The sequence below is a fragment of the Coregonus lavaretus genome (assembly GCF_964263955.1).
Source record: "Coregonus lavaretus genome assembly, chromosome: 11".
In the NCBI taxonomy this organism is placed as follows: Eukaryota; Metazoa; Chordata; class Actinopteri; order Salmoniformes; family Salmonidae; genus Coregonus; species Coregonus lavaretus.
Window position 1 is genome coordinate 50,081,954 of NC_139998.1, and position 24,686 is coordinate 50,106,639.

The 24,686-nt window shown below is 44.1% G+C and overlaps 1 protein-coding gene across 4 annotated transcripts; it reads left to right on the forward strand.

Moving 5' to 3' along the window:
- The first annotated feature begins 414 nt into the window (after window positions 1-414).
- LOC311137785 (fatty-acid amide hydrolase 1-like) lies at window positions 415-22,908 on the forward strand. Of its 4 annotated transcripts, none has more exons than XM_084172369.1 (15): window positions 415-1,391; window positions 1,800-1,913; window positions 3,002-3,142; window positions 4,284-4,417; window positions 4,757-4,963; window positions 5,399-5,439; window positions 5,713-5,837; window positions 14,647-14,772; window positions 15,054-15,151; window positions 15,430-15,529; window positions 15,883-15,926; window positions 16,016-16,055; window positions 21,646-21,754; window positions 22,036-22,181; window positions 22,640-22,908. In XM_084172369.1, exons 1-15 carry the CDS (start codon window positions 1,176-1,178, stop codon window positions 22,775-22,777), a joined length of 1,779 nt encoding a protein of 592 aa, XP_084028495.1. In that variant the 5' UTR covers window positions 415-1,175; the 3' UTR covers window positions 22,778-22,908. The 4 variants fall into 4 exon arrangements, 3 of the variants coding, with proteins under 3 accessions (XP_084028495.1, XP_084028496.1, XP_084028497.1); XR_014613981.1 differs by having other exon boundaries at window positions 1,096-1,391; window positions 21,646-21,660; XM_084172370.1 differs by lacking the exon at window positions 3,002-3,142 and having other exon boundaries at window positions 1,096-1,391.
- Window positions 22,909-24,686: the final 1,778 nt, after the last annotated feature.

Below are 24,686 nucleotides of genomic sequence, written 5' to 3' on the forward strand. Positions count from 1 at the left end.
GTCCATTATTAAGCTAGGACTCCGTTCCACAGGCGGAACTCTCCAGTACAGTAAACCCCACAGAATAAGAGGCGGTAGATAGACACGTCCTTCGCCCCAGCAGTTCTGTTAACATTTTAGTAATTTAGTTAACGAGGACAGTTGTTCGGCAGGCGTTTAGGACAATGGGTGATAACTAGCTAGTTAGAAAACTACGACTCCAGTACACAGCAGGCAGGATAGGTTAAGTTAACTAGCACACCGGTGTACTTCGCCCCCTCCAATCGGACACTGTTTCCCCACAGTTCTGTTGACTGCGAGGGCAGGTTTTCGGCAGGCGATTTAGCTAGGACACTGGATGCTAGCTAGTTAAGACTCCCTAAGATACCGGTAGACCATGTCCTTCGCCCCCGCCTTTCGGGCACCGTTTCCCGCAGTTATGTTATTAACGACGGCGAGGGCAGGTGTACAGCAAGCGGGAGCGAATTACACTTTGCTAGCTGGTTAGGACTCCAGTACACAACAGGCGAGATAGCTAGCACACGGGTAGACAGTACGTCTCCCCGCCTGTTGGGCACTGTTTTCCTGCAGTTCTGTTAACGACGGCGAGGGCAGGCGTTAGCGAAGGACAGTGGATGCTAGTAAGCTAGGACTCCGTTACACAGAAGGCGGGATAGGTAACTAGCTAACGATAACTAGGACACCGGTAGACAGTGTACTTCGCTCCTGCCTGTCGGGCACTGCTTTGCCGAAGTTCTGTTAACGGCGAGGGCAGGTGTTCGGCAGCCCAGAGCGAAGGACACTGTACTACCTTGTTTGCTAGCTAGGACTCAGGTACACCGTGTCCTTCGCCCCCGAAAAACTCAGATAATACCGTTATCTCCCTTTCGACCCACATTTTCATCGCATAGACAATCAGGGGAAATCCCGAATATCAAGTATCACACAAGCATGAAGATGGCGTGCTCCCGAGAGGGGACGTTCATGTAGTAACCAATGGGATGCTCGATGGTGGCGGTGTTCATGCAGGAACCAATGGGATGCTCGAGAGGGGGCGTTTCTGCAGATTCAGGAACGCTTACGGGCCGCAATCACAAACTATTGTTTTCTTATGACTCATGGAAGTTTGCCCCATTCATCACTATCACATGAGTTTAGAAAGCCTGTTGTCCTAGCTGGATAGCTTTAAAGGCGTCATGGACAGAATGGATACCTATAAACAACTTATTTTTGGGGCAAAGCCGAAATGGACAGCGATTCTGACAGCCACAGCATGCGGTGCAAGTGCCTTGTTCCTTTTGCTGAAATGGTTCGAACACCACCAGTCGTGGAAGAAAATTCAGAGGGCAAAAGTGCGAAGAGAAAAGTCGCTGCAACGAGCTGAGCATGCTGTCTGTCAGTTCAAAGAATCGGTAAGTTTGACTTTAGTTTAGCGAAAACTTGCTCTCGAGAACCCAAGGGGGCATTCTCCCTCTATGTATAGATTAAGCGAAAGCTAGCTAACAACCTCGATGAATGAACATTCAACACTGCTGATTAAGTTAGTCAGTCAGTTAGGCAGTCAGCCACCCCAGTACTATATAATAACTGATCTATTTAATGTCTAACTCACTCAAAGTTAATGTTCGAAACAGTTTTCACTTAGCCATAAATGCATAAAGTGAAAAGAGGCATAGGGGGTATTCAGAGGACCCCTACACGACTACCCCACTGACTGAGATAGCATGACATTTCATTTTGATTTTCAGAAAGGGTAGTTTGATAGATATCTGGTGGTATAGGCCTACCCAATGTTAATACTTATTTGATTCCCATGTCAGCACCCTGAAACAGACACCTCTCTCATCCTCTCTCTGGCCCTGGCTGAGCTGTCCAAACAACTGAAGGATGGAACACTAACTCCACAAGCTGTGTTCCACTCATACATGGAAAAGGTAATGCACAAACGAATCAACATCCCCAGTAAATCAGTTATAGCGCATACCAGCTATTTCTAATGTGCATTTTGTGGACTGCATATTTTTTTTTATAGTTGAGCGTTTTGTTTTCACTGCAAGCATGGGTGACCTAGTCTTGTGCCCTAAATCAGTGATCTTTGACCGGTCATATCCTACTCCTGCAATGTTTTCTGCAAACCATTAACCGTCTAACAATGTTTACGTATTTAAATGGAATGTCACAGCCGACAGCCTTGAGAAGGCCTTTACACTGAGTGTACAAAACATTAGGAACACCTTCCAAATGTTGAGTTGCACCCCCTTTTGCCCTCAGAACAGCCTCAATTTGTCGGGGCATGGACTCTACAAGGTGTCGAAAGCGTTCCATAGGGATGCTGGCCCATGTTGATGCCAATGCTTCCCACAGTTGTGTGAAGTTGACTGGATGTCCTTTGTGTGGTGGACCTTTCTTGATACACTCGGGAAACTGTTGAGCGTTAAAGCCCCAGCAGCGTTGCAGTTCTTGACACAAGCCTGGCACCTACTACCATACCCCATTCAAACGCACTTAAATATTTTGTCTGGCCCATTCACCCTCTGAATGGCACACATACAAAATCCATGTCTGAATTGTCTCGAGGCTTAAAAAATCCTTTGTTAACCTGTCTCCTCCCCTTCATCTAAACTGATTGAAGTGGATTTAACAAGTGACATCACTAAGGGATCACAGCTTTCACCTGGTCAGACTGTCATGGAAAGAGCAGGTGTTCATAATGTTTTGTACACTCAGTGTATGATGACATGCCTGGATAATTTTTGCAGTGTTTACAAAACAAATGCAGCTGTATTGTATAAAATAATGCATTTTGTTGTATTGAAGGCCTATCACCTATTAGGCAACATTTCTTGTGGGGTGTGGTAATCAATCTAGCCTGGTCCCAGATCTGTTTGTCATCTGTTTGTGCTCTTGTTACAATGACCATACGAGTTGACAAGACAACACAAACAGATCTGGGACCATGCTACTAGGCCTATCAATCTACTAAAGCAGTCCCATTGATTTCTCCCATGCTGTTTCCCAACAGACCTTGGAGGTCAATAGGAGACTGAACTGTTGCACTGAGGTCCTGCTGGAAAGTTGGGATCAGCTGGAGGATATTGACTCTTGCAAAGATGGTCTCCTTTATGGGGTCCCTGTCAGCATCAAGGAAAATATGGGATACAAGGTAGTGTTGATTAGGTGCCGTTTCAGTGTCTTTCATTGCCATTTTCCCCTGTACCTAGTCCTGGACTAAAACACTTTAAATGGAGATTCTCCATTGAACATTCTTTTTAGTCTAGGACTAGGCTTAATCTGTGTCCAGGAAGCTGCTCCATAGTAGGCCTGTCTGTAACATCTCTGTTTGTGCACTTTTAGTTGACTCTCTCGTGACATAAGCCCAACCGGTAACATGGTTCTGGGATCAGAGATTGTGCTTCTATACTGAACAAAATAAATAGAAACGCAACATGTAAAGTGTTGGTCCCATGTTTCATGAGCTGAAATAAAAGATTGCATAAATTTTCCATACAAATTCTGTGCACAAATTTGTTAACATCACTGTTAGTGAGCATTTCTCTTATGCCAAGATAATCCATCCACCTGACAGGTGTGGCCTATCAAGAAGCTGATTAAACAGCATGATCATTACACAGGTGCACCTTGTGCTGGGGACAATAAAAGGCCACTCTAAAATGTGCAGTTGTCACACAACACAATGCGACAGATGTCTCAAGTTTTGAGGGAGCATGCAATTGGCATGCTGACTGCAGGAATGTCCACCAGAGTTGTTGTCAGAGAATTGAATGTTAATTTCTCTACCATAAGCCGCCTCCAACGTCGTTTTAGGGAATTTGGCAGTACGTCCAACCGGCCTCACAACCGCAGACCACGTGTAACCACGCCAGCCCAGGACCTCCACTTCCGGCTTCTTCACCTGCTGGATCATCTGAGACCAGCCACCCGGAAAGCTGAAACCTTTTGTGGGGAAAAACTCATTCTGATTGGCTGGGCCTGGCTCCCCAGTGGGTGGGCCCAGCCATGGGTGGGCCCACCCATGGCTACGCCCCTTCCCAGTCATGTGAAATCAATAGATTAGGGCCTAATTCATTTTATTTCAATTGACTGATTTCCTTATATGAACTAACTCAGTAAAATCATTGAAATTGTTTTATGTTGTGTTTATATTTTTGTTCAGTATAGTTGAATCTCTCGTGACATAAGCCCTACATGGTTCTGGGTTCAGAGATGTGCATGTCTACTGAAATAGTATTTTTTTACATGAATGATTTCCATGTTGTAGTTTTTCCTCCTGTTTTTGTGTTTAGGGTCATGACTCTACGTGTGGCGTGATCTGTAAGTTGGAGCTGCCTGCCACAGGGGACAGTGTGGTGGTTGAAGTGCTGAAGAGACAAGGCGCCATTCCCTTCGTCAAGACCAATGTGCCCCAAGGCCTGCAAAAGTAAATAGTTGTTATAGACTTGTGAATGCAACAAATGAGATTCAGAATGTTATTTGCATACCAAACAATGTCAACTGGTGAATGATCGCCACATACACTGGAGCTACATTGACACACTGTAGTAGGTGGGATAACGATTGCTTTGACGTGCCAGTTGCACCACAGTAAGTCATGTAATTTAGTGCAAGAGCTATGACTTGAGTAATGTGATTGAGGAATGTCTGGACGTGGTAATCGTCGAAGCCCTAAGACCAGGCTAGTCCGCATCCATGTCTCATGTTGTTAGCAAGCAGTCCTTTAAACATGTCCTAAAAATCTGTTTATTGTCCCCGTTTCCAGCTATGACTGTGGTAACCCCATCTATGGGCGGACTCTGAACCCCCACAGCCCCCAGAAAACGCCAGGGGGCTCGTCGGGCGGGGAAGGGGCGCTGATTGGAGGAGGGGGCTCGGTTCTGGGCATAGGGTCCGACATCGGGGGCAGCATCCGCATCCCATCATCCTTCTGTGGGATCTGTGGCTTCAAGCCCACATCCAACAGGCTGAGGTGGGTGGGTGTGTTATTGGGTCTGTCTGTTACTCTTAGTGTGTCTGTCAGTGTTCGTTAGTGTTTCTGTCAATGTATCTGTTAGTGAATCTGTGTGTCTCATGGTAACATGGCCTAATATGTTATCTATAGCAATGCTCATAACCTTGAGCACAGTTCAAAGAAAGAGTACATCACAAGACTCCCAGATTACATCACAAGATGTTTATTTCCCCTGTAAAACCATACATTCTGTGCTTATGCTGATGTGCATGTCAATGACCTGATTTGGCTTAGTTAAATATTGACTGATTTGTCTTTGTTTTAGTTATTTTTTATATTTTTTTTTTTGGCGAGGCGCTACTTGATTGTCTTGGTTAGATATTGACCTGATTGTCTTGGTTAGATATTGACTGACTTTCCCATTTACTTATTTCTTTGTATGTTTTTTTTTAGTTTGCGAGGTGCTAGCTCCTGTACCCGGGGCCAAAAGTCAGGTAAGGCTCAAACATATAACTGTTATCCCTGCTCATGCATAGTAAATAAATTGGTAACATTTTACCTGACCCCTCTGTCAGTCCTTCATAAGGTCTACAAAAAAAATTATTTTCAAAAGAAAAGTGAGCACTGCTTTGATTCTGTGGAAAATATAGTAATTCTTTCAAAAGGGTGCTTATTGCATTATATAAAGTAACTCTGGTATTGTAGCGACATGGTAACTAATGAAATTGTTAGTGTTTAGTGACTTGTTTGTGTTATGCTTGTTCCAGTGCTGTCGTCCCTTGGGCCCATGGCGAGAGACGTGGACAGCCTGGCTCTCTGTATGCAGGCTCTGCTCTGTGACCACATGTTCACCCTGGACCCCATGGTACCACCCATCCCATTCAACCAACAGGTGGGTTCTCTATCATAGGGAGGAGGGAGAAGTTGCCCACAGATGCTGGTCTTGGGTCAGTCTAGTATTTTCCCCACTAATGGTTACGGTTAGGATTGTGGGAGGGGAAGATGATCCTAGATCCGTACATAGTCTCAGGTTCCAGGGTGAAGTTTATCTTATCATAGAATACGTATCATTAGCTAGGTTTCCATACAATTGGCGACAGATTTTCATGCGAATGTTGTAAAATCTGTATAAAAACAATACGTGCATTTTCCCACCAGAGATTTGTTTCCATCAAATTGACTTGTTGTGGTCAAGGGCTGTGCGTGATGACGTAGTGCAAATGAAAATACTTTTCACGGTTAAATTCCCATGTACTGAATAAAAAAAATACAAGTTAAATGGGTTTCCATCGCATTTCAACTTACAAATAAATCTGCGTTATATAGCAAGTTTGCCCACTCTGGTATTGGCATGTGCAGGGGCGGATTGGTCATCTGGCAATTCTGGCAAATGCCAGATGGGCTGGACAGTTTTCTTAGTTGGGTAGACTGATCAAAATTGACAATCAAAAATGTGACATGGGCTTCAGGCCATGGGGCTGTTAAGATTTGTTTTAAAGATGTTTGCGCAATTTCTCTGTTGTACTAAGCTACATTGTCGCCTCACTCAAAACGTCCTCTTTTTTTGGCCGGCTAAAACCATAATTTGGCCAAACAGTAAAGTGCATTATCCTCATGACTCCTGTAATGAAAGTGTCTGCCCTGCCCCTGTGCCCTCTCTGGAGTCTGCTGCTGTGATGAACGAGCCACTCTCCTCTCCCCCAATGCGCTCTGATCGTGTAACATTTCAAAATGCAATTGCGGGAAAAGCACAGCTTTGGAAGCTTTGTCCCTGTCGAAGAGAGGAGGGTGTCAGTTTTCTGTAGGTAAACTTTTGATGTAGCTCTGAGATGGAGCGGTGCGCGCACGAAATGTGCACCGGCCATTGGGAGGACATTCAATTTACTGTTGGATGAATACATGGCTACTAGCAGTGGGTATTATATTTACAGTTTGCGATGTGGGCTGGTGTGGATAAAATGCCAGGGCCAAATTCTTGTCCCAGTCCGCCCCTGGGCACGTGCACTCTAGCCAACAGCTAGCAGATACACAGTGTTCAAAACATTAAGAACACCTTCCTAATATTCAGTTGCACCCCACCCCCCCTTTGCCCTCAGAACAGCCTCAATTCGTCGGGGCATGGACTCTACAAGATGTCAAGCGTTCCACAGGGATGCTCGCCATGTTGACTCCAATACTTCCCACAGTTGTGTCAAGATGGCTGGTTGTCTTTTGGGTAGTGGACCATTCTTGATACACACGGGAAACTGTTGAGCGTGAAAAACTCAGCAGCGTTGCAGTTCTTGACACAAACAGGTGCGCCTGGCAACTACTACCATACCCTGTGAATGGCACACATACACAATCTGTGTCTCAAGGTTTAAATATCCTTCTTAACCCTCTTCATCTTCACAAGTGGTCACCAACCTTTTCTGAGTCAAGATCACTTTGAGTCCAAAAGCAAGCCGAGATCTACCACTCTGATAAAGAAAATACAAACATGACTTCAAAAACATAAGCCTATGCAACATTAACCAATTAAAAACAGTTATGTAGCATTGAGGTTTGTGCTGTAGGCTATAGGCCCAATACATTTTCACTGCATATTGGCTATCCTTGAATTGCCCTGCCAATGTTGTTCTTCTCAGACCATTTTGAAATTATATTTCAACATTTTACGTATATGATCAAACTTGTATAATCTGTTGGATTTCTTGTGTGGCAGAGCTGACTGAGCATAATAATTAGCTTTTATTTTTTTACTGGACTGATGGCCTGTGTCTCATAGTCAGTCTGAGGGGAGGGAGGGAGGGAGAGAGAGAGCAGTGGCTTCCTCTCACCCGATTCACTGCCCTTCCGCTCTCCCTCCCTCCGCTGAGAAAAGGGGAAACAGTCTTCCTTCCAGCTGACAGGGGTGGCCTATCAAGAAGCTCAAGTCGCACTGCGTTATTTCTGTCTCATGCACCAATTTATGTTACTCTTATCACCAGAGAAAGAAAAATAATAGACAAAAGCCGCTAATAATAACAACGCAAGCTTATCGAAACACTTTGCTATAGTCATTCATTGCAGCTGCAGTGCTGGTTGTAGTGTGAGTGGAAGTAGGGAGAACGCACCTTTTAACGTCTTATAAAAGTGTTGAATAACAACCTAAACATGAACTTATAAAAACAGCAACTCTTTGCTCTATTCATTGAGTATCTCTCTAGTCATGGTTTTAAAAGTTTTAAAATCTCACAGTATCAACTTTTCTGTGCGCTCGAGGCTTCTTTTTACAGTCTGGCTCGAGGAAACTGTGCAGACACGGTGAACTGAGCAATCTGATTGGCCAGCGGTAGGCCGATAGGTGCACTTGATTTGCTCTCTGGGCCTGCAGCGTAAGCAGAGTTTTACCTTCAAACACATGAAACAACACATTGCCTTCCTGACGCTAGGGCTGCTGAATCAAGTGCACCTATAGCGAATAGCGCTAAACTATTTTTTAAATAGGAAATATTTGGTGATCGACTACGAATGCCTTGGAAATCGATTAGTCGATCGCAATCGACCGGTTGGTGACCACTGATCAAGTAAAATAAAAATGGTCACATGCGCCGAATACAACAAGTGTAGGTAGACCTTACGGTGAAATGCTTACTTACAAGCCCTTAACCAACAATGCAGTTCAAGAAATAGAGTTAAGAAAATATTTACAAAAGAAACTAAAGTAAAAAATTAAATAAAAAGTAACACAATAACGAGGCTATATGCAGGTGGTACCGGTCCCGAGTCAATGTGTGGGGGTACAGGTTAGTCAAGGTAATTTGTACATGTAGGTAGGGGTAAAGTGACTATGCATAGATAATAAACAGCGAGTAGCAACAGTGTAAAAACAAATGTAAATAGTCTGGGTGGCCAATTGATTAATTGTTCACCAGTAGAGCTCATCACTCTAGTTACTCAGCTGGTAGAGCACGGCGCTTGTAACGCCAAGGTAGTGGGTTCGATCCCCGGGACCACCCATACACAAAAATGTATGCACGCATGACTGTAAGTTGCTTTGGATAAAAGCGTCTGCTAAATGGCTTATTATTATTATTATTATTATTATTATTATTATTATTATTATCACCATGCACTTTCACCACCCTGTGAAGTTCATCATAATGTATTTCATCTGTAGCCTAATAAAGTGCATGTTTTCCTGATGAGTCGTAGTGGGAGGACCACACGTCATCGCGTGACTCCATATTTAATTCGATATGATGGTTATTCTATAAATATTTGCACTCCAGCGCTTACACCGATATTTCTTGCATCATTAATTTACGGACACAAAAAGATCCCACCTTGTCTAGCGTATTTTTCTTTGTCGACATTTGGAAAGTCTACCGACAAATTATCCGTTTCCATCGGGCCTGTCACAACATTTTATATCCAAAATGTACTTTACTGGCATAAAAAGGTTGGATGGAAACCTGGTTATTGAATATAATGGGAGATCCATATTATTATTATTATTATTATTATTATTATTATTATTATTATTATTATTATTATTATTACTGAACAAAACTATAAACGCAACATGCAACAATTTAAAATATTTTACTGATTTACAGTTCATATAAGGAAATCAGGAAATTTCAATAAATTCATTAGGCCCTAATCTATGGATTTCGCATGACTGGGAATACAGATATGCATCTGTTGGTCAAAGATACCTTTAAAAAAAAAAAGGTAGTGGCGTTTATCAGAACCAGTCAGTATTTGGTGTGACCACCATTTTGCCTCATGCAGCGCGACATCTCCTTTGCGTAGAGTTGATCAGGCTGTTGATTGTGGCCTGTGGAATGTTGTCCCACTTCTCTTCAATGGCTGTTCGAAGTTGCTGGATATTGGTGGGAACTGGAACAAGCTGTCGTACATGTCGATCCAGATCATTTCAATCATGCTCAATGGGTGACATGTCTGGTGAGTATGCAGGCCATGGAAGAACTGAGACATTTTCAGCTTCCAGGAATTGTGTACGGATCCTTGCGACATGGGGCTGTGCATTATCATGCTGAAACATGAGGTGATGGTGGTGGATGAATGGCACGATGGCACGACAATGGGCCTCAGGATCTCATCACGGTATCTCTGTGCATTCAAATTGCCATCGATAAAATGCAATTGTGTTCGTTGTCCGTAGCTTATGCCTGCCCATACCATAACCCTACCGCCACCATGGAGCACTCTGTTCACAACGTTGACATCAGCAAACCGCTCGCCCACACGACGCCATACACGTGGTCTGCGGTTGTGAGGCTGGTTGGACATACTGCCAAATTTTTCAAAATGATGCTTATGTTAGAGAAAGGAACATTCAATTATCTGGCAACGGCTCTGGAGGACATTCCTGCAGTCAGCATACCAATTGCACACTCCCTCAACTTGAGACATCTGTGGTGTTGTGTGACTAGGGCTGTTGCGGTGACCGTATTACCGCCACACCAGCGGTCACGAGTCAGGAAGGCAGTCAAATTCCACATGACCATTTAGTCACAGTAATTAGGCTTCTCCAAGCTCTGATGCTGCTGATGGTCATTAGTAGCCTACCAAACTTGCTAACTGGTACTCAGCACTCTATTGTCCCTCTAATCACTCTGACATCAATGTATTCGAAAATCTAATCAAACACTTCACGAGAGCCCATGAGCTCATGTTGCGCAACATTTCAATAGGCTATGCAATTGCGTGCGAAGTGATGGCCTCTACTGAAAAGAGGAGGATCAGCTTTCTATAGGCTAGGCCTACTATATTTCTTTTTCAACTTTCCTAATATTAAGCACATTGCTTATATTTACAACAGGAGTATAGCCTACCTGGCTGGCATGAAAATAAACCACGGGGAAAAGCGTCCTCCATTCGCTATTTAAGTGCATAGATGACGTATTTTTCCCGCTGCCCCGGTTTCAATACAGGTGCATGATAATTGTCCATTATAAATCAAAACAAATTTCACACATATACAGTGGGGAGAACAAGTATTTGATACACTGCCGATTTTGCAGGTTTTCCTACTTACAAAGCATGTAGAGGTCTGTAATCTTTATCATAGGTACACTTCAACTGTGAGAGACGGAATCTAAAAAATCCAGAAAATCACATTGTATGATTTTTAAGTAATTAATTTGCATTTTATTGCATGACATAAGTATTTGATACATCAGAAAAGCAGAACTTAATATTTGGTACAGAAACCTTTGTTTGCAATTACTGAGATCATACGTTTCCTGTAGGTCTTGACCAGGTTTGCACACACTGCAGCAGGGATTTTGGCCCACTCCTCCATACAGACCTTCTCCAGATCCTTCAGGTTTCGGGGCTGTCGCTGGGCAATACGGACTTTCAGCTCCCTCCAAAGATTTTCTATTGGGTTCAGGTCTGGAGACTGGCTAGGCCACTCCAGGACCTTGAGATGCTTCTTACGGAGCCACTCCTTAGTTGCCCTGGCTGTGTGTTTCGGGTCGTTGTCATGCTGGAAGACCCAGCCACGACCCATCTTCAATGCTCTTACTGAGGGAAGGAGGTTGTTGGCCAAGATCTCGCGATACATGGCCCCATCCATCCTCCCCTCAATACGGTGCAGTCGTCCTGTCCCCTTTGCAGAAAAGCATCCCCAAAGAATGATGTTTCCACCTCCATGCTTCACGGTTGGGATGGTGTTCTTGGGGTTGTACTCATCCTTCTTCTTCCTCCAAACACGACGAGTGGAGTTTAGACCAAAAAGCTCTATTTTTGTCTCATCAGACCACATTACCTTCTCCCATTCCTCCTCTGGATCATCCAGATGGTCATTGGCAAACTTCAGACGGGCCTGGACATGCGCTGGCTTGAGCAGGGGGACCTTGCGTGCGCTGCAGGATTTTAATCCATGACAGCGTATTGTGTTACTAATGGTTTTCTTTGAGACTGTGGTACCAGCTCTCTTCAGGTCATTGACCAGGTCCTGCCGTGTAGTTCTGGGCTGATCCCTCACCTTCCTCATGATCATTGATGCCCCACGAGGTGAGATCTTGCATGGAGCCCCAGACCGAGGGTGATTGACCGTCATCTTGAACTTCTTCCATTTTCGAATAATTGCACCAACAGTTGTTGCCTTCTCACCAAGCTGCTTGCCTATTGTCCTTTAGCCCATCCCAGCCTTGTGCAGGTCTACAATTTTATCCCTGATGTCCTTACACAGCTCTCTGGTCTTGGCCATTGTGGAGAGGTTGGAGTCTGTTTGATTGAGTGTGTGGACAGGTGTCTTTTATACAGGTAACGAGTTCAAACAGGTGCAGTTAATACAGGTAATGAGTGGAGAACAGGAGGGCTTCTTAAAGAAAAACGAACAGGTCTGTGAGAGCCGCAATTCTTACTGGTTGGTAGGTGATCAAATACTTATGTCATGCAATAAAATGGAAATGAATTACTTAAAAATCATACAATGTGATTTTGTTTTTTTGTTTTAGATTCCGTCTCTCACAGTTGAAGTATACCTATGATAAAAATTACAGACCTCTACATGCTTTGTAAGTAGGAAAACCTGCAAAATCGGCAGTGTATCAAATACTTGTTCTCCCCACTGTATGTTTTAATAAGGTTTGTATCACAACTAAAGTGGCCAAATAACATCTTAAAATTAAGCACTTTAATCCGCTTTACAAGGGGTGTAGAGCCTAACTGGCGTACATAAGAAGCGCGTGAGTTTCAAGTCTGGGGAAGATCATTTTCAACATAAAAATGCACCTTTATAATGAAAGCATTACATGCATAATCGCATTTGTGGTCACTTTTGATCATTGTGTTTTCCCGCAAATGGAACATTCGCACTTAAAGCCTACTGCCGTGTGCGCATTGCTGCGCTTATAATGTGAAGAAATAGCCTAATAGTTTATCAGTTTTAAGCTAAACGTTCTGATCTGTTGCGTCAGCCTCATTGTGTAAAAAGGTTGTATTAATTTGGGATCTATTGCATCCCTGTCGTCGAAATTCTAACCAGAAAGGAAGAGACTGTAGATTCTTCAACCAACAACTTTTTATTTTAAGATTTGCAAATCTGGTGCTGGTTAACATTCCACTCAACAGTGCAGAGTTAAGAGCCCATCAACAAGAGTTGGGTCTCAGCTTTCATAACCTTTGTCTACTTGGCAGTTTAGCAGGTGTGTGAGAGCATGGTGGGAACAGCGCACAAACAAGTGATGACGCCAGTTTTGTTACTCCTTTCTGCTGATAGAATTGTCACTGTTGCTCAAGCTAGCCTCTGTTCTCCTCATATCTCCACACAGCTGTGCCCCTTGAAAGATACGAAAAGAACAGGATGGACCAAAAACTGTGGTCAGTCAGAGGCTCTTTGTCTTGTGACTAAGTTGAACAGAGGCAGTCGAAAAATACCAGCTTCTTCTTACAAGACCTTCAAACAGACAGTGGACATTTACAGGTTTAAGGCTCATACAGCGCATGTGCATAAGAGAGTTTGTAATTTTCCAACATATCCCAGACTATGTTTGGAATGTTTATTTCTCGCACAGCATAGAATAGGTCAACTTTTTTACTATGGGGGATAGTAGATTGACATAGTCTAGTGCTTTTGCTGTTCGTTAGGCCTACTCATCTTGTTGGCTGACGAAAAGTAAATGTGGACAGTTCTTTCAATATCTTCAATATGCACCTCGGAATTGGATAAGGACACGCGCAGTTGCGTCCCCGATGTGTCTGTCTTCACTTGTACCCTGTGAGAAAGACCCGATCACGTGATTGAGAGCCGTGTGAGTGAGATGAGGGGTGCTTCGGAGCGTGCAGCACTCGGGGAGAAGGGGTGCAAAAGGCAAGGATTTTTTTAGGGTGCATTATGGCCGCACAAAGGGGATGCCGCCGGGAAATTCAAGTCATTATCAATTGCTTCTCAGATTGTGAATGAGAGACTGACGAAGTGTGTACAGCCTGCGCAAAAAAACAAAGCAGAGCTTATGCCTTTCAAGCGACTTTTTTCAAATCATCATTAGTTGCATCATGCAGCCTTACAATTAATTAAAAATCAAAACATATATTTGTAGAACAACTAAAGTTCCATTAATAACTCTAAATTAAGCATATATTAGAACCTATTTCTTTGTTAACCGCTCAACACAGAATAGCCGCATAATAATAAATAATAATGGATTTATTGTGAAGGTGTAGGCTATATTACATGGATTTATTAGACTGTTTAAAATGTAGATGTTCCAAAGGTCGGCATCAGTGGCTTGTAGGCTATGTGTGGAAGCCAGGAGATGCTAAATGTGTTTATGTTAATTAACGGTCAATTACCGTGAGACCGACAGCTATTTGCTTGACAATCACCGGCTGACGGAATTTCGTGACCGCCACAGCGTGACAACTGCACATTTTAGAGTGGCCTTTTATTGTCCCTAGCACAAGGTTCACCTGTGTAATGATCATGCTGTTTAATCAGCTTCTTGATATGACACACCTGTCAGGTGGATGGATTATCTTGGCAATGGAGAAATGCTCATTACAGGGATGTAAACTAATTTGTGCACAACATTTGAGAGGAATAAGCTTTTTTGTGCTTATGGAAAATTTCTGGGATCTTTTATTTTAGCTTATGAAACATGGGACCAGCACTTTACATGTTGCGTTTATATTTCTGTTCAGTATATATTACTATTATATTTTCTGATGGAAAATCTTTATATCCTTCCTCCGTTCTCCAGGTATACCAGAGCTCCAAGCCCCTGAGGATCGGTTACTATGAGAACGACGGCTACACTATGCCCTCTCCATGCATGGGCCGAGCCCTGAGGGAGACCAAGGCGTTGTTGGAGAGAGCAGGGCACACGGTGAGTAACCCCCAGCCCAAATCTGATCTATTTGTCATAATCCAGATCAGAGCTTGGTTGAACACTTTTATCAGACACAGTGTTGACTTGGACTGCTGAATGACATGAATATAAAAATATGCATAATTAGTTTATAGTTCGATCCATGACTGTATTGATATGTAATTGCAAATTGCATTCCTTTCTCTCCCTCGATGCCTCCTCATCTCTCGCACTCTCCCTCCATCACCCCCCCCCCCCATCTCACTCTTTCCACCCCCCCCATCTCTCTCACTCACTAGTTGGTTTCCTTCAGTCCTCCCAGGCTGTTCTATGCCATGCATGAGCTGGTTGTCAGGGGTATCGTAGCCGACGGATGCACTACCTTGCTTAGCAACCTGTGAGTCAAATTACCCTGGGTTGTGTTCAGTAGGGCACACCGTAGCAAAGCATTTTGAAACGGAAAATGAAAATTACTGTTTCTCATTGAACAAGTCCATGTTGTCGTTCCCTGATTCAACCTGTTTACTTCCATTTTGGGCCTAATGGACATGACCCTGGTAATCCCAACGAGTTAAACAAAACTACCCCAATGAACGTCCCTGGGAGTGAAATGAACTATCCAGGACACTAAAATATGTTGTCAATGAAAGTAACTCTGTTTGTGTGTTATTTCAGGAAAGGGGGGCCAGTCGACCCGTGTCTGAGGGTTCAGATTATCCCCTACCGTCTGCCTCGCACTGTGAAGAAAATCCTCTCCATTCTCCTCAAGCCTATAGTGAGTGAAGGGAAGGTTAAAACAGTGACCTAGGAGCTGGAGAAACCATTCCCCCCGCCCAATGACTCCTTCACAGTTCTGCATCATTGTAATTCCTATGGATGAGTGCATCTTTCTACTGTATATTCAATTGATGAAACTGTAGCATCAATGCTTTTATTGTAATACTTGTTTTGATTATATCCGCCAAATTATGTACACCTGCCCTCAGGAGTTAACAGGGGTATAGGGGTGTGAAGAGTAGTTTGCATTTGGTCTAAAGTGCTGGAGAATGTGGTCGACTGGGAATACTGGTTATGTAATTATGTAGTAGTGATGTATTATGAAGCTTCTGACACGTTTCCCTCCCTCAGTTTCCCCGCATCGCTGCCGCTATGGAGAGCCTGCGTGGAGTTGGGTGAGCTGCCTGATCAGCCTTGTTCTCCAGTGTTTATGAAATGCAGAAGTAACCATAATGAATTACTCCATCACTTCCTTTTTCACCAGCTCTGTGCAAGACCTGTGGAGGCAGCATGCGGATGTGGAGGTAGGTAGACATTTGGCCAACGTGGTTCACATATCAGTCTAGAGATCAACCAAGTGACCGCCGCATGCGTTATATTTTACAGCGAAGGCTGCAGCAGAAGCAAACTCTTTTGTAGGCGACTCTTTCGTACGTGTGCGCCCGTGTGTGCGGGATTACCTGGCGAACGGCTGGCTCACAGAGGAACTCGTTAAGGCTTTCATTGGCTGGGGAACGGCTGGCTCACAGAGGAACTCGTTAAGGCTTTCATTGGCTGGGGAACGGCTGGCTCACAGAGGAACTCGTTAAGGCTTTCATTGGCTGGGGAACGGCTGGCTTATGTAGAAACTCGTGAAGAGTCTTATTGTCTTAGATTACAGAGGCCATATAAAAAAAAAAATCACACCTTGATGTCTCTTTGCCTATAAACAATTATCTGAGTTGCATGCGATTGAACAAGTCACAGACAATATTTGTGTGTGTATATACAGTGCATTCGGAAAGTATTCAGACCCCTTGACATTTTCCACATTTTGTTACGTGATTTTTTTCCCTCATCAATCTACAAACAATACCCCATAATGACAAAGCGAAAACGGGTTTAATAATTTTACTTAAGTATTCAGACTCTTTGCTCTGAGACTCGAAATTGCGCTCAGGTGCATCCTGTTTCCGTTGATCATCCTTGAGATGTTTCGACAACTTGATTGGAGTCCACCTGTGGTAAATTCAATTAATTGGATATGATTTGGAAAGGCACACACCTGTCTATATAACGTCCCACAGTTGACAGTGCATGTCAGAGCAAAAACCAAGCCATTAGGTCAAAGGAATTGTCCGTAGAGCTCCGAGACAGGATTGTCGCGAGGCACAGATCTGGGGAAGGGTACCAAAACATTTCTGCAGCATTGAAGGTCCCCAAGAACACAGTGGCCTCCATCATTCTTAAATGAAAGAAGTTTGGAACCACCAAGACTCTTCCTAGAGCTGGCCGCCCGGCCAAACTGAGCAATCGGGGGAGAAGGGCCTTGGTCAGGGAGGTGACCAAGAACCCGATGGTCGCCCTGACAGAGCTCCAGAGTTCCTCTGTGGAGATGGGAGAACCTTCCAGAAGGACAACTCTGCAGCACTCCACCAATCAGGCCTTAATGGTAGAGTGGCCAGACTGTAAAAGGCACAGCCCGCTTGGAGTTTGCCAAAAGGCAACTAAAGACTCTCAGACCATGAGAAACAAGATTCTCTGGTCTGATGAATCCAAGATTGAACTCTTTGGCCTGAATGCAAAGCATCACGTCTGGAGGAAACCTGGCACCATTCCTATGGTGAAGCATGGTGGTGGCAGCATCATGCTGTGGGGATGTTTTTCAGCGGCAGGGACTGGGAGACTAGTCAGGATCGAGGGGAAAGATGAACGCAGAAAAGTGCAGAGAGATCCTTGATAACCTGCTCCAGAGCGCTTAGGACCTCAGACTGGGGGCGAAGGTTCACCTTCCAACAGGACAACGACCCTAAGCACACAGCCAAGACAACGCCGGTGTGGCTTCGGGACAAGTCTCTGAATGTCCTCGAGTGGCCCAGCCAGAGCCAGGACTTGAACCCGATCGAACATCTTTGTGGAGACCTGAAAATAGCTGTGCAGCGACACTCCCCATCCAACCTGACAGAGCTTGAGAAGATCTGCAGAGAAGAATGGGAGAAACTCCCCAAATATAGGTGTGCCAAGCTTGTAGCGTCATACCCAAGAAGACTTGGGGCTGTAATCTCTGCCAAAGGTGCTTCAACAAAGGACTGAGTAAAGGGTTGAAATACTTATGTAAATGTAATATTTAAGTTTTGCTAAATTTGCTAACATTTCTAAAAACGTGTTTTTGCTTTGTCATTATGGGGTATTGTGTGTAGATTGATGAGGGGAATAAAAATCAATTTTAGAATAAGGCTGTAACGTAACAAAATGTGGAAAAAGTCAAGGTATCTGAATACTTTCCAAATGCATGCATACATGCGTACGTACATACATGCATACAGTGGGGGAAAAAAGTATTTAGTCAGCCACCAATTGTGAGGCCTGTAATTTTCATCATAGGTACACGTCAACTATGACAGACAAATTGAGGAGAAAAAAAACAGAAAATCACATTGTAGGATTTGTAATGAATTTATTTGCTAATTATGGTGGAAAATAAGTATTTGGTCACCTACAAACAAGCAAGATTTCTGGCTCTCACAGACCTGTAACTTTTCTTTAAGAGGCTCCTCTGTCTTCCACTCGTTACCGGTATTAATGGCACCTGTTTGAACTTGTTATCAGTATAAAAGACACCTGTCCACAACCTCAAACAGTCACACTCCAAACTCCACTATGGCCAAGACCAAAGAGCTGTCAAAGGACACCAGAAACAAAATTGTAGACCTGCACCAGGCTGGGAAGACTGAATCTGCAATAGGTAAGCAGCTTGGTTTGAAGAAATCAACTGTGGGAGCAATTATTAGGAAATGGAAGACATACAAGACCACTGATAATCTCCCTCGATCTGGGGCTCCACGCAAGATCTCACCCCGTGGGGTCAAAATGATCACAAGAACGGTGAGCAAAAATCCCAGAACCACACGGGGGGACCTAGTGAATGACCTGCAGAGAGCTGGGACCAAAGTAACAAAGCCTACCATCAGTAACACACTACGCCGCCAGGGACTCAAATCCTGCAGTGCCAGACGTGTCCCCCTGCTTAAGCCAGTACATGTCCAGGCCCGTCTGAAGTTTGCTAGAGTGCATTTGGATGATCCAGAAGAGGATTGGGAGAATGTCATATGGTCAGATGAAACCAAAATATAACTTTTTGGTAAAAACTCAACTCGTCGTGTTTGGAGGACAAAGAATGCTGAGTTGCATCCAAAGAACACCATACCTACTGTGAAGCATGGGGGTAGAAACATCATGCTTTGGGGCTGTTTTTCTGCAAAGGGACCAGGACGACTGATCCGTGTAAAGGAAAGAATGAATGGGGCCATGTATCGTGAGATTTTGAGTGAAAACCTCCTTCCATCAGCAAGGGCATTGAAGATGAAACATGGCTGGGTCTTTCAGCATGACAATGATCCCAAACACACTGCCCGGGCAACGAAGGAGTGGCTTCGTAATAAGCATTTCAAGGTCCTGGAGTGGCCTAGCCAGTCTCCAGATCTCAACCCCATAGAAAATCTTTGGAGGAAGTTGAAAGTCTGTGTTGCCCAGCGACAGCCCCAAAACATCACTGCTCTAGATGAGATCTGCATGGAGGAATGGGCCAAAATACCAGCAACAGTGTGTGAAAACCTTGTGAAGACTTACAGAAAACGTTTGACCTGTGTCATTGCCAACAAAGGGTATATAACAAAGTATTGAGAAACTTTTGTTATTGACCAAATACTTATTTTCCACCCTAATTTGCAAATAAATTCATTAAAAATCCTACAATGTGATTTTCTGGATATTTTTCTCTCAATTTGTCTCTCATCGTTGACGTGTACCTATGATGAAAATTACAGGCCTCTCTCATCTTTTTAAGTGGGAGAACATGCACAATTGGTGGCTGACTAAATACTTTTTTTCCCCACTGTACATACTTACTTACTTTTGGTCATGTAGTGTAGCAGTAATCAAATACAATCTATACTTATGTACTAAACATACATACACTACATGGCCGAAGGTATGTGGACACACTTTCAAATGAGTGGATTCGGCTATTTCAGCCATACCCGTTGCTGACAGGTGGGTAGAATCGAGCACACAGCCATGCAATCTCCATAGACAAATATTGGCATTCCGACGGACAAATCTGTGTTTCGCGGATGCAGGAGAACGTTATCTGCCCGAATGCATAGTGCCAACTGTAAAGTTTGGTGGAGTAGGAATAATGGTCAGGGGCTGTTTTTAAATGGTTCAGCTAGGCTCCTTAGTTCCAGTGAAGGGAAATCTTAACGCTATAGCATACAATGACATTCTAGATGATTCTGTGCTTCCAATTTTGTGGCAACTGTTTGGGAAAGGCCCTTTCCTGTTTCAGCATGACAAGGCCCCCGTGCACAAAGCTAGGTCCATACAGTTTGTTTGGTGAGATCAGTGTGGAAGAACATGACTGGCCTGCACAGAGCCCTGACCTCAACCCCATCGAACGCCTTTGGGATGAATTGGAACACAGACTGCGAGCCAGGCCTAATCGCTCAACATCATTGCCTGATCTCACTAATGCTCTTGTGGCTGAATGGAAGCAATTTCCCGCAACAATGTTCCAACATCTAGTGGAAAGCCTTCCCAGAAGAGTGGAGGCTGTTATAGCAGCAAAGGGGGGACCAACTCCATAATAATGCCCATGATTTTGGAATGAGATTTTCCATTGGCAGATGTCCACATACTTTTGGCCATGGTGTACGTACACTGATCAAAAAAATAAAAGATAGCATACATTTTCCATACGCACAGAAAAGCTTATTTCTCTCAAATTTTGTGCACAAATTTGTTTACATCCCAATTAGTGAGCATTTCTCTTTTGGCAAGATAATCCATCCACCTGACAGGTGTGACAAATCAAGAAGCTGATTAAACCACAGGATCATTACACAGGTGCACCTTGTGCTGGAGACAATTAAAGGCCACTCTAAAATGTGCAGTTTTGTCACACAACACAATGCCACAGATGTCTCATGTTTTGAGGGTGTGTGCAAATGGCATGCTGACTGCAGGAATTTCCACCAGAGCTGTTGCCAGATAATTGAATGTTATTTCTCTACCATAAGCCGCCTCCAACGTTGTTTTAGAGAATTTAGCAGTATGTCCAACCGGCCTCATAACCGCAGACCACGTGTATGGCGTTGTGTGGGCAAGCGGTTTGCTGATGTCAACGTTGTGAACAGAGTGCTCCGTGGTGGCTGTAGGGTTATGGTATGGGCAGGCATAAGCTACGGACAACGAACACAATTGCATTTTATCAATGGCAATTTGAATGCACAGAGATACTGTGACGAGATCCTGAGGCCCATTGTCGTGCCATTCGTCCGCCGCCATCCCTCATGTTTCAGCATGATAATGCACGGCCCCATGTCGCAAGGATCTGTACACAATTCCTGGAAGTTGAAAATGTCCCAGTTCTTCCATGGCCTGCATATTCACCAGACATGTCACCCATTGAGCATGTTTGGTATGCTCTGGATCGACGTGTACAAAAGTGTGTTCCAGTTCATGCCAATATCCAGCATCTTCGCACAGCCATTGAAGAGGAGTGGGACAACATTCCACAGGCCACAATCAACTGCCTGATCAACTCAATGCAAAGGAGATGTGCCCTGCTGCATGAGGCAAATTGTTTTTTTCTGATCCACGCCCCTACCTTTTTTTTTTTTTTTTAAGGTATCTGTGACCAACAGATGCATATCTGTATTCCCAGTCATGTGAAATCCATAGATTAGGGCCTAATTTATTTATTTAAATTGACTGATTTCCTCATATGAACTGTAACTTAGTAAAATCAATGAAGTTGTTGCATATATTTTTGTTCAGTATAATAAATCTAGCTTTGGTGAGAAGGCTGTGGGCATCAATGTTCTGAGGGAAATGTTGTTCTCCATCTGTCCTAAGGACTACATGCATGAGGTGATTGCAGAGTGGAGGAGGTGTGAGCTGGATGTGCTGCTGTGTCCCATGATGGGTCCAGCCTACAACCACAACTACCCTGGCAAACTCACCAGTATTGTACCCATCTCTCCTCTCTCTGTGGCAAATTAACACTTTATGAAATGGGGTTTAGGTTAGTCTTTATAGCATAGGGAAGTTAACTGTTTTTGCTTAGAGTTGATTTTGTGTTGTTGTCCAAGGCCACTTGTATAATTTACTTAAGTCACACAAAGATTTACTAAACCTTTGGGGGTTTATGAGACTTTTCTTTAGACTTAGTCATGCCCGATTTTCCAATGTGTAACGACAAGATGGTGGTGTGATTTTAAGTTGTTTCTCTCTCTCTCTTTCCAGGTGCAGTCTCCTACACCATTCTCTACAATCTCCTTAACTTTCCTGCTGGAGTGGTTCCTGTCTCCACGGTAACAGCAGAGGATGAGGAAGAACTCCGGCACTACAAGGGCAACTATGGGGACCTCTGGGACAAGCTCTACAAAAAGGTAGTCGGAGTCACAAACTCTTCCTCCTAAAACATTTACAGTATATTTAGCCCTTTCCAAACATATTTCCATCTTGACTTGAAGTGGCCATTTTACCCATTCTATACAACCTGTAGCCTAAGCACATGATGCAAGACTATAGTCTCATAATTATTAATTAATGTACATCTTCATGTAGCTACTAACCTCAATCTTAGGCTGCAGTGCCACATGTAACCAGTAGATGGAGGTCCTGGTTGCTGTGTTGCAGAGTTCAGATCACTGGGCCCATATTCAAAAAGCGTCTTTGAGAAGGATTGCTGCTATAGGATCAGTTTTGCATTTTAGATTGCTAGGGGTGGACTGTGGGGAACTGTCCCTAGAGCAGCACTCCTACTCAGATTTAAAGGATTTATGAGTACGGGCTCTGATCTGCACATCATTGGTTGGGACTTACGTAGGTGTGTGTGTCTCTACAGGCAGTGACTGGTGGAGAGGAGCTTCCTGTGGCCGTCCAGTGTGTCGCCCTGCCCTGGCAGGATGAGCTCTGTCTGCGCTTCATGAGAGAGGTGGAGATGCTGGTCAGACGAAGAGACGAAGAAATGAGAGAGGGATGAAGAGAGCGATGGAGTGTACAGTACCAGTCAAAGAGTTTGGACAAACCTACTCATTCGAGGGTTTTTCTTCATTTTTACTATTTTCTACATTGTAGAATAACAGTGAAGACATTAAAAACTATGAAATAACACATATGGAATCATGTAGTAATCAAATAAAGTGTTAAATAAATCAAAATATATTTTATATTTGAGATTCTTCAAAGTAGCCACCCTTTGCCTTGATGACAGCTTTGCACACTCTTGGCATTCTCTCAACCAGCTTCATGAGGTAGTCACCTGGAATGCATTTCAATTAACAGGTGTGTCTTGTTAATTTGTGGAATTTCTTTCCTTAATGCGTTCGAGCCAATCAGTTGTGTTGTAACAAGGTAGGGGTGGTATACAGAAGATAGCCCTATTTGGTAAAAGACCAAGTCCATATTATGGCAAGAACAGCTCAAATAAGCAAAGAGAAACGGCAGTCCATCATTACTTTAAGACATGCAGGTTAGTCAAAACGGAACATTTCAAGAACTTTGAAAGTTTCTTCAAATGCAGTCGCAAAAACCATCAAGCGCTATGATGAAATTGGCTCTCATGAGGACCGCCACAGGAAAGGAAGACCCAGTTACCTCTGCTGCAGAGGATAAGTTCATTAGAGTTACCAGCCTCAGAAATTGCAGCCCAAATAAATGCTTCACAGAGTTCAAGTAACAGACACATCTCAAAATGAACTCTTCAAAGGAGACTGCGTAAATCAGGCCTTCGTGGTCGAATTGCTGCAAAGAAACCACTACTAAAGGACACCAATAAGAAGAAGAGACTTGCTTGGGCCAAGAGACATGAGCAATGGACATTAGACCGGTGAAGATATGTAATTTGGTCTGATGAGTCCAAATTTGCGATTTTTGGTTCCAACCGCTGTGTCTTTGTGAGACACAGAGTAGGTGAATGGATGATCTCCGCATGTGTGGTTCCCACCGTGAAGCATGGAGGTGTGATGGTTGGGGGTGCTTTGCTGGTGACACTGTCTGTGATTTATTTAGAATTCAAGGCACACTTAACCAGCATGGCTACCACAGCATTCTGCAGCGATACGCCATCCCATCTGGTTTGCGCTTAGTGGGACTAATTTGTTTTTCAACAGGACAATGACCCAACACACCTCCAGGCTGTGTAAGGGCTATTTGACCAATAAGGAGAGTGATGGAGTACTGCATCAGATGACCTGCCCTCCACATTCCTCTCTCCTTATTTGGCCTCCTTGTCTCGCCTTTCTCCTCCTTGTCCCTCCTTTCTCCTCCTTGTCCCTCCTCTCTCCTCCTTGTCCCTCCTCTCTCCTCCTTGTCTCTCCTCCTTGTCCCTTCTCCCTCCTCTCTCCTCCTCCTCTCTCCTCCTTGTCCCTCCTCTCTCCTCCTTGTCTCTCCTCTCTCCTCCTTGTCTCTCCTCTGTCCTCCTTGTCTCTCCTCTCTCCTCCTTGTCTCTCCTCCTTGTCCCTCCTCTCTCCTCCTTGTCTCTCCTCCTTGTCTCTCCTCCTTGTCCCTTCTCCCTCCTCTCTCCTCCTCCTCTCTCCTCCTTGTCCCTCCTCTCTCCTCCTTGTCTCTCCTCTCTCCTCCTTGTCTCTCCTCTGTCCTCCTTGTCTCTCCTCCTTGTCTCTCCTCTGTCCTCCTTGTCTCTCCTCCTTGTCTCTCCTCTGTCCTCCTTGTCTCTCCTCCTTGTCTCTCCTCTGTCCTCGTCTCTCCTCCTTGTCTCTCCTCTGTCCTCCTTGTCTCTCCTCCTTGTCTCTCCTCTGTCCTCGTCTCTCCTCCTTGTCCCTCCTCTCTCCTCCTTGTCTCTTCTCTCTCCTCCTTGTCTCTTCTCTCTCCTCCTTGTCTCTCCTTCTTTGCGCTCCTCTCTCCATCTTGGTGCCACAGATAATTGTCCCTCT